Here is a 10629-nt window from a genome sequence, read left to right as displayed (position 1 = left end):
CAAGCCGGAAAACCGCCCCCACCCCCGACCACCACTCCCCACCCGCCGATACACCTCCCCCCCCCTTCCCCCACCCGTAAAATCTCCCCCCCCCCCCCTCCCTTTCCCCCACCCTTGAAAACGCCGGAAACGGCAAGGGTGGGGGAAGGGGAGGGGGGGATTTTTTACTGGGTGGGGGAAGGGAGGGGGGAGGGTTTTCGTGGGTGGGGGAAGGGAGGGGGAGGTGTTTCGGCGGGTGAGAGTGGTGGTCGGGGGGTGGGGGCGGTTTTTCGGCTGAGTGGGGGCTGGTGGAAGGGGTGGGGGAAGGGGGTGGTTTGGGTGGGGGCAGGTGGTTAAGGGGGAAGGGGGGTGGGTTTATGTTTTGTTTTTTTTTTTTAATTTTCAAAGTTTTTTTTTTTTTTTTTAATTTTGGACTAATCATGTGCTGACACGTGGCTTTTAAAAAACATAAAAAAAAAAAAAATTTAACCTTTTCAACAGGTAACCGGTCATTAAGACTGAAGAAAAAGAAAACCCCCCAAAATTCGGATTATTCCAGAATAATTCAAAGTTGGGATTATTATACTAAAATTGATGAAAGTTGGGATTATTTTTTATAATTTTTCCTTTTTAAAAAATTAATAAAGGTAGTATATTAATTTAATTGAAAAAGGTAGGTAAAATCAAAGGGACAAAAAAACTAAAAAAATTGAAATATTTTTAAGAAATAGAAGGAGTATATACGAGTTCAACCTTCAACCAATCAAAAAAAGTGGATTAATGGAATTTAGATATCGTTAACAATCTGACGTAAGTTTAATTAAATTCATATACGAGCAACTAAACAACAGAAAGGGGTGGTGGCGCAGTTGGCTAGCGCGTAGGTCTCATAGCTATCGTTGAGTAATCCTGAGGTCGAGAGTTCGAGCCTCTCTCACCCCATATTTTTTTTTCTTGTTTAACATTTGTCTCACATACTACGCAGTTGTTTTCACTTTTTAGGCAGCTTTAGCACTCCTTTTCCCAGCATTTCGAGTTTTCCAAATCTTTAACTTTATTATCATATATGGTATGAAAAAGTGGCCCTTTTGATGTATAGACATATCACATACAGAATATATCATTCATCATAGTACTTTTTTTGGTCATAGTTTGTCAACTTCAAGTCTTCAATCATAAATTTTATGAAAATGAAACGATTATCTTCCTACAAGTGCCTTTTAAAAAAATATACTAGTGAAAATATTGTCAAAAACTGGCAAGCCTAATACTTCTTTATTGTTGATAAATAGGTTACAAGTTGAATACATGCAAATCCAACATAAGTCTACAGTTTTAACAACACAAAAAAAAAAAAAAAAAAAAAAAAAAAAAAAAAAAAAGGAAACTGGACCTTTCGAGAAGGTGAGTAAAGAAGCAGATAATGAAACACAAGGCTACAAACTAAACAACAATCTAACTAATCTACTAAGTATATAGGCAATTATGAAGGAGCACCAAGGTAAGAGGCCAAGCGCAAAATGTCACTGAATACTCCACCAGCTGTAACCTCGGCTCCAGCACCAGGGCCTCGAACAATGAGAGGCTGCTCCTTGTACCGCTCAGTGGTAAATAAGATGATATTATCTGACCCTGAGAGCTGAGCAAAAGGGTGATCTTTCTTGTAGCTTTTCAACTTCACAAGTCCCTTTTCGTTGGCCACATCCACCACTCCCACGTATCTTAGAACCTTTACACATGAATTCCAAATTTCAGCAAATATAAAATGTGAACAAAGCAAGAGTGAGAACTAAAATTCATATGAATAAACTTAAAAATTTTGTATTCATAATTAATAAAGTATGAAAACTATGAATACTCACCTCTCCTGCATCATCAGCAGCTTGCAATTTCTTAGCCCAGTCTTCATCGAAGTGAGGAAGCTGCTGCATGAATTCCTCGGCTGATTCAATAGCCTGAAGAGATATACAGGTGTTAGACCATATTCAGCTAAAACATGCTCTCCACCCGGTACATACAAACCCACCCACCCCCCGCCCCCACACACACCTCCTCCCCGAACCACCCCACTGTTTCCAAGCAGAGCTGCAAGTTGACTCTTAAGCAGGGTTGGGTTCTAGCTTAATACTTCCTCTGTTTTTCTTTTATTGCACCATAAGTACTTTTACACTATTCACTTAATCTTTTTAGACCATCATTTGTGATTTATCCATTAGGAAAAATATAGTCATGTGGGATCTAGTTAGATTTGTCTCGAAATCTACTTTTTAAATATCAATTTTTTATAATTTTAACAAAAGTATAATTGAAGATATTAATAATTAAAGTAATGCATTGGCAAGCGTGAAACCCCTCATGGTGCAATAAAAAAAGAACGGAGGAAGTATATAAAATGAGTTTTAATTTTTAATAAACTCCCTTTTTTTTAGATGCATCACTTTCTTTTTTAGTTAATAAACACTCTCTATCTCTCTTGTATCACATCTCTTTCTTTTATCTCACATCTCCAAAAAGTAAATTTAAAAGTGATGCATCTAAAATTTGGAGGAAATATAGAAATCAGCTCATAGACTTCAAAATCGGAAAGGATTGCAAGGGGGAGGAGAAGGAGATGAAGGGTGAGAGAGGAGAAAGGTTGGGCATTGTGCTTCAAGGTTAATCATTCAACCATTGAGGATATTATTTTCAGCCTGTCAGGTGCCTAAAGATATAACAGTCTCTCTTTTACAAACAAACCAGGAAAAGAAATACTATAAATAATAAAAGCTCAATGACTTCTCCTGGAATTCCACCCAGCCAATTGCCCAACAATAGCCTAATAAAAAGTTGATACTTACTCTTAATGGTTCTGGAACAAGGCTTTCAGGAGGTATATCCGAAAGTTCAAGCTTCATTCCACATTCTCTTGCAAGAATTATAACCTGCCACATAAAGCCTCTGTAAGAAAACAAACTGCTGAGCTTATAACAGCAGGAAGAGCTTGTATGCAAAATTATAACTTGACTTCCCCTATAACCCAACCTAAGCATGTTGATCCTTACAAACAGTGATTTATTTCAGTTAGACACAAATTTACAATAGTATTACATTCGTAACCCTTTCAGATGCTGAAGAGATCAATCCCATGATATGTCACCAATCACGAAGATAAATCAGGTACAGGCCTACAGCGCAGCAACTTTATATCTCAAAAGGATGGATATAACAAGTTTCAGTATCACATTATAATTATGAAAAGTTTATTTTCTCCATTTAGCTCGGAAACAGCTCATGTCACAGAAACAAAGGCGTTTTATTAACGGGAAAACCCCTCAAGTCCAGACTCCCAGCCATTTCTGAGCTTCAAAGAATCAAAGGGCCATATCGAAGGGGATACAGAAATGGGGAAACCTCAGGTGTCAGAAGTTTCCATGCTTCCTAGTTACTAAGTTGGTCAAGCAGCTGCTATCTTGTCATCTGAGAGGAATCAGGAAGGCTTAGAACAGTTGACACGTTGAAGTTTGAACCATGCAAGGATTTCCAGTACACAATTAATTACCCTTTATTGGAACTTGTCATATAGCTTCCAAAAAGAAGAGAGACATAAGCAAGGGGGCTTGTTTTTTTTTGCAGCATAAGCCCCATTTCTGATATATACGAGATCCCAAATTTTGGTGGATCCCCTCAATTAACATACCAAATTATTTAGCTCAGATAAATCATTCACTGATTAATAATCAGAATTAGCAGCATACATCAGCAATTTGAAGCCGTGGATCAGTATGTAGCCTGGTTTGTTTTACTATGTTCACATTACTAGTGTTTACCTTTCTAGCAACATCTGTTCCAGAGAGGTCATCCCTAGGATCAGGCTCTGTATAACCAGCTTGTTTTGCCTCAGTCACCACCTCACTGAATTTTCTTCCACCTTTGAACTTATTGAATATGTAGCTTAAAGTTCCACTGCAATGAAAGTAATGAAAATCAAGAAACAGACTCTAAAATGAGCATAAAGAGATAGCTTCAATCTTGTTTTTGCAGCGTAAGCGCTTTGTGAGGTACAGGGGTGCATAGAACAATAAAGAAGTATCGATCCTAAGATTCCTAACAGTTGAACCACGAGTGCTTACCTGAATATACCCTCAATGCTCAATATTTTATCGCCGGTTTCAAGAAGACCTCTTAAAGTACTGATTATCGGAAGACCCGCACCAACTGTAGCTTCATAAAAGTAATGTGTATATGATTGTCGTTGCAGAGATCTCAGCTTCAAATACTACATTGATTATACAAAACAGGCTATTAGCCAAGTATTCAAGTACTACAGTTTGTACAAATGATTTATTTAATATTGTAAATTGATTAAGATGAATTTGCAAAGAATAACCAAAAGCAATGTAATAAAGAAAAACATAATCTGTTGGACGAAAAAACTGCCTGATTATGTTACACTATATATTATGATAAACCAGGCAACCAAAATCATTTAAGGCAATCTTCACCAAAAAGCTATATAAAACAAGTAAAGGAACAAGATGAGGGGGAAAAGATTTTACAGAAACAGATGTGCACGAGAAAATGAACAGTCAACCAAGTACACCCTCAAATCCTCAATCACGATACCCAAAAGTGACATTAAAAAGGCCATTCAGCACAATAGCTACAGGAAAATCTTTACCTGATCAAGAGGTCCAGAATTTGCTTTCTTATTGGGAGTAATGATATGAATTCCTTTACGCAACCAATCATAATAATGGCTTGCGATATAAGAGTCAGCCGTACAATCGACTAACACAGTGTTTGGGATAAAATGATTCCCATGAACATGCTGAACAAATTTCTGCATGTCAGCAGTTTGCCCTTGCTCACTTTGCTGCTCCTTCCATTTAGACAAGTCAATACCCCTACAATGGAGAAAGAAGATAGAAATAGAAACTTGTAAGGTTCTTAACAACAAGAAAAACAGTCACATGGTTGAAACAGGGTACGGGCAAACTTAATGGCTCAACGAAAAGACAATGTCATTCAGAAGATATGACGTGCATTCACTGTATGTCCTTCCATCCAACTAACTCTAACATCAAAATTCCAGAACCTTGGAAAAATACTAGTTAAAAAACATCATATCTCAGATAGTCCCAACCCTCAATTTAAAATAAGCTTGCAATTCCTATTAACCTTGCCTGGATGCAATAGCTTGTTATACGAACAGTTCCACAAAATGGATAAAAGGACCATGTTAAGTCAATACCCTATCAGATCCATAATTTAAGTTATTTTAGAAATCTTCACACATATTAACAAATTTGTTTAATTTAGCAAAATTTGAATTGGAATTGTAAAGTAGCACCTTTTTAAAAAAAAATTAAAAAAATGACTCATAGTGATGTGTTATAACAACACTAAAAAATTGAATTGAATTAAGTATAGATGCATAAGTTGACATATTTTCAATATATGTCAATTTGTTTACAAATATTACAACGCAATATTATCAGCTAAAACAACTTATAATTTGGATCGGAGTAAGTAGTGATAGTAGTAAGTTTAATTTAACTACTATGGTGTCGCATATGGTATCAGAAAAATCCAGACAGCAACCACAGCAGAACAAAGAAATTGAATTGCATCTATTGTTGTCAATATAGGCCACAAGTTTACCAATGTAATATGGATCATGTAACAATTCGCAAGGCCCACATCAGGGTTGTTGGGCTGGGAGGGTGAGCATGCACAGACACACACGCAAGTAATCACGCAGGCGCATACACACACACAAATAGAACAAACAAGTGACTACATCTCATGATAAGAAAAATGTCTACACATGCTACACAGAATAGAAACTCCTGGACCCACCCAAGTACCCAAACCAACCCCCCCCCCCTCTCGCGGCCATACTAAAACGGAGTACAAAAAAAAAAATTAAAAGGGACTATTGCCTATGGTTCAACAGAAATTTAAAAACAAGTACAAAGAAACCATCATTTCAACCACCATAAGATGAAGTGAAAGTATTGAATGAGATTCCAATATTGAAATGGGATTTATTAGATTAAAAACTTACGAATCAGAAAGAAGCATTTTCTTTGAGCTTGTGATTCCCATAACACGCAAATCAATGTTAAACTTCTCCTTTAATTCAGCTGTCTGTGACATATATCAATCACAACCACATTCTAGAGTGAAATTCCATCTAATTTCAAATTTGAATCTTACAAAAAGGATTACAGAAAGGGAAGACAAAATTTGCAAGTGTTCACATTAATTCACCTGATCACGAAGTTGGTCAAGCAGAGTTGCCCCAATTAATCCTGGCCCAATGATTCCCATGGAAAGTGTCGTCCTTGAGAGATAGAATCTGGAATGAACAGCTCTCAGAGCTTTAATACAATCATCCCTTTTGACTACCACAGTAATGTTGTATTCAGAACAGCCTTGTGCTATAGCACGAATATTAATATTGGCCTGCATTACATTCAAGTTAATCACAATAATTTTACACAATATATGTTAAAAACAAATAAGGAAGAAGACAAAAAAAATATGAAAGCCTCAATGATAGAACCAAAAGATAAGAATAGTAAGTAAACATTCATATACAAATTACTAGCATTTGCTAACCTTTGCAAGTGCGTTAAAAAGAGTGGCACTGACTCCGGGTGTACTGGCCATTTTCTGCCCAACTGTTGCCAAAATGCTGCAATTTGGGATAATAGCAACCTGAGAAGAGCTCCACTAGTTTAGAAATAGCATTATGAGCAACAAGCCACCAAAACAATTGTCAGACATGCATGTTGCAAACATGACTAAAACAGCAAATGAGGAACCTGAGAGAGACGTCCAGCATCTAAAGCTCGATTAAATCGAGACCGTAGAGCTTCAGCCACGGAGTTTACTTCCTTCTCAGGGACAGCAAAGCACACCGAATGTTCACTACTTGCCTGCATTATATATAAACATGAGAACCTAGCACATTCAGTTTCTAGCCTCCAAATCTCACTACTCACTAGTCCGTAATAAGTAATAAGCTAGAAGGAGCCTAAGAGATAATGACAATGTTTGTCCAAGACCAAAACATATTTTAAAAAAAAAAAAAATAAATAAAAATAAATAAAAAACTGAACCTCTCAAATTCCTAGAGAGGAGAGAAAGAACAAAGGCCAAGTACCTGAGAGATCATGATAACATTAGCCCCTACATCCTTCACAGTACTGAAAATGGCACTAGCAGTACCAGGAACACCAGCCATACCAGTACTGTCAAGCACAAATTTGATTGTCCAAGTTAATTGGGAACAGTAACAAAACAAAAGGACAGAGATAGGCCATATTGACAAATATTATCTTACCCCTCAACATTTACAAGGGCCAGATTATCTATTGTTGCAAACCCTTTAACGGGAGATTGCAGATGCTCGCCATTCTCGTCAGCAGAAGGACGACATATCTTAGTTCCAGGAGCTGCTAGGTTGAATACATTTCTTATTACAATTGGAATGTCATATCGCATCACAGGAATGATTGTCCGAGGATGTAATACATTAGCCCCAAAGTATGACTGCAGGCAAATCAAATTAACAATTTAAATACCAAGGAGGCAAGGATGTTTAGGTAATGACAATCGCTCTTTCAATAAGAGTCAAATATGTATCTATTATTCCATTGTAAAGCTTCAAGAAAAGAAAAGCCACAAATTTTGTTATTATACCACAAAATTTTACAAGCAAGTAAAAAAATTAATGAGTTAAAAACCTTACCATCTCCCAAGCTTCTTGATAAGACAATGTGTGGAGTATCACAGCTTCACTCACTGCAAATAAATTGATATCAACCATGAGAGCATTGTGGGTAGGATGAGACCCAGAAAAATGAAGAAATTTAAGTTGAGCAAGTGCAGACCTTTTCTCGGATCAGCACTGTAAACACCATCAACATCTGTCCAGATTGTAACTTGACCAGCTCTTAAAAGAGCACCCATTATAGCCGCAGAAAAGTCACTTCCATCCCTCTTAAGGGTAGTTGGAATGTTATCAGGGGTCGTGGCTATAAAGCCAGTTGCTATAATGATACTTGATGGGTTATCGGAAAACCATTTGTCAAGTCTTCTTTCAGATTCGGGAAAATCTGGATCAACTTGATTAGAACTAGTTGGATTTACAACAAGGACATCCCTGGTATCCATCCATGTACAATCGTATCCTTTCTGTGCATTGAGAAATGGAACCAGAGAAAAGGTTGGAATTAAAATAATAAACACATAATTAATAATTATCTAAACAAAGAATAACACTGAGAAAAACCTGTTTTTCTTTCAAAAAAAAAAATGAGAAAAACCTGTTTAATGACAAGTGATAGCATCTGTGCAGACCACAACTCTCCATATCCAACGACAAAATCAGTGAATGATTCTGTGGCATGACCAGCTGTAAAAGAACGTAGAGATGAAGAATCAGATATTTAGGCTTATAAGATTTTGCATATAGAGTATCATCTAAAATCAAATGTATTTTAGTTGATGAAAGGCAAGTGCACTGTCAAACTCAAAAAACATCATACTTAAATTTAACTACAATCACAAACATTGTATCACCAATAGAAGAGCTTCGACGAGTTCTTGCAGAAATGCTGCACAAGTGTACAACCATATAACACATGAAATGGGAAGAATACCACTTTTGTTGGTTATATGGGTCCAATATGTCGTACCAATTTTGAAATGCAAGAAACAGCACATAAAACTAACAAGTGAGAATGCTGACATGAGTAACGAGAAATCCTGTGAAAAACATGATCACCTGCGTAAAAGACATTGGTGCAGTTTCTAGACTTTTCACCATATATATGCAAGAAAGCCTAAAAACTAAAAGATTCACTCATACCTATGTATATTGCACGAAGCATTGCTTTAAGATTATTTATATCATCATGAAGCCTTGATAAGAAGCTAAGAAGGTCATCTCCCTCCAACATATCTTTTGCTGTTGATGTATGTTTCTCTAAAACAGCATCCAACGCAGACAGAAATGACTCATCCTGTGATTGTGCCCTCTTGATTAAGTCATACATCATGTCAGTCACCTTCGACATGGCAGATACAACCACCAACTTCCTCTCAGATACGTCTTTCACAACTATTTCTGCAACACTCTTTATTCTGTCGGGGCATCCAACACAAGTCCCGCCAAATTTATGAACAGACCACATGTCACCTTTAGGCAACACAACTTTTTCAACCACAGCCTCTAAAGAAGCAGCTGCAACAATGTATGAGTAACACCAATAAGAAAGTTGCACATCATCTTGCCAAGTTACTTATAGTAAACTAGTTCATTACTGCAACTATTAGTCTATTACTACTATACTACTAAGGAACGTGATTAACCTTTGGTAGAAGCATGGACGAAACCAGGATATTGCCACCGCTTTCCCCATTGTGATACCAAAGTCTTTCTGAAATACACGAAAATCATCAGAACATAATCACTAAGCACATTTTCAAGAGCTCGGATTTCATAGAGTCCAGAGTTTGAATATGCCAGGCCATCCTAACAACAATTAAACCCTTTAAAAACGGTAAAAATCATCTTCAGCAAAAATTAGTCTTAATCAATCAACAAAAGTAGAATCAGTACATTCAAAACCATTTCAATTTAGCAAATCCAATTTGTAAAATCCTGCTAATTGAACAAGGCATTACTCTTTAATCCATGGAAAATCAATAAATTTACCGAGTCCATAAACAAATTAACGTCGTTTAACATCTCCATTCTAAATTCTTCTGAATCATACTGTTCTATTTAGAAAAAAAAAATGTTCAATTTCACTTGATTAAAACGTCAATGTCAAACTACAGAAAGTATAAATAACAATAAAAACAGCATTATATTGGTAAATCGCAAAATATCTGACAACAGAATATCTGTTGTTTAACAGAATATTCATACATTATCAAGCAAAAAGCAGATTCCACCACCAAATTAGGCATTCCAAAATCAACTTTTATCACTCATTTAATTAATTAATTAATCAAATAATTCAATTCATAAAAAACAAGCTCAAAAACAATAAAAATTCAACAAATTAAGCACCCAAACATAATTTAAGAACACAAAATTCAAATCAAGATCAAAATCAAAATCAAAGTACAGAAAACCAAAAGAAAAAAGGCGGAGAAGAAATGAAAGAACCTGGAGAGAGGAGAAGGGTGGAGGAGAGAGAAAAGAGAAGGACGAGTAGAAGAAGGAAGAGAGAATCTGGAGAGGTTGATATCGGAGCGAGACAATGTGTTGGAGAAGACGCCATTAGAGGAGGAAACTGGAGATATCGAGGAAGAAACCACCATAACTGAGTGTTGGTGGGTTTGGGGTTTTAGACGGCTGCGTTTTTCTGTGTTTCTGATTTCTGATTGATGGTGGCCAACAAATCAACACTCACTTATTAATACTCTTAATTGATTTATGATACGAGAGTACTTTGTAATATAGTTATGGAAAGGAGTCAAGGTGGACCAATTTGGTGCGGTAGAAGCTATTCGATGGAGTTAAGGGGCATCAAGTGAGTTTAATAACTACTTGTCCGTATTAGAGTTGGGCATGAAGTGAGTTGGATTAGCACAAAAATAGTTTGACTAGATTAAAGCCCACCATAATCCTGGCACGATATGAATGTA

General features: G+C 36.7%; 1 protein-coding gene and 1 non-coding gene across 2 annotated transcripts; one reads left to right on the top strand and one right to left on the bottom strand.

Annotated features, from left to right (window-relative positions):
• Window positions 1–833: 833 nt before the first annotated feature.
• On the top strand, window positions 834–921 carry TRNAM-CAU (transfer RNA methionine (anticodon CAU)). Its single transcript is given in 2 exon segments — window positions 834–871; window positions 886–921. It is a non-coding gene; the product is annotated as a tRNA-Met (tRNA).
• A 414-nt stretch (window positions 922–1335) lies between these two features.
• Window positions 1336–10394, bottom strand: LOC145562640 (bifunctional aspartokinase/homoserine dehydrogenase 1, chloroplastic-like). The gene is made up of 18 exons (XM_081622991.1): window positions 10148–10394; window positions 9343–9410; window positions 8840–9214; window positions 8295–8383; window positions 7860–8163; window positions 7718–7770; window positions 7310–7518; window positions 7130–7217; window positions 6789–6902; window positions 6583–6681; window positions 6232–6426; window positions 6026–6108; window positions 4637–4862; window positions 4089–4234; window positions 3786–3921; window positions 2817–2900; window positions 1842–1934; window positions 1336–1708 (listed from the first exon to the last, which is right to left on the bottom strand). Exons 1-18 carry the CDS (start codon window positions 10300–10302, stop codon window positions 1463–1465), a joined length of 2763 nt encoding a protein of 920 aa, XP_081479117.1. The 5' UTR covers window positions 10303–10394; the 3' UTR covers window positions 1336–1462.
• Window positions 10395–10629: the final 235 nt, after the last annotated feature.

This window comes from Chenopodium album, chromosome 10, assembly GCF_948465745.1.
Source record: "Chenopodium album chromosome 10, dcCheAlbu1.1, whole genome shotgun sequence".
Classification (NCBI taxonomy): Eukaryota; Viridiplantae; Streptophyta; class Magnoliopsida; order Caryophyllales; family Amaranthaceae; genus Chenopodium; species Chenopodium album.
This window is presented reverse-complemented; position numbering and strand designations above follow the sequence as displayed.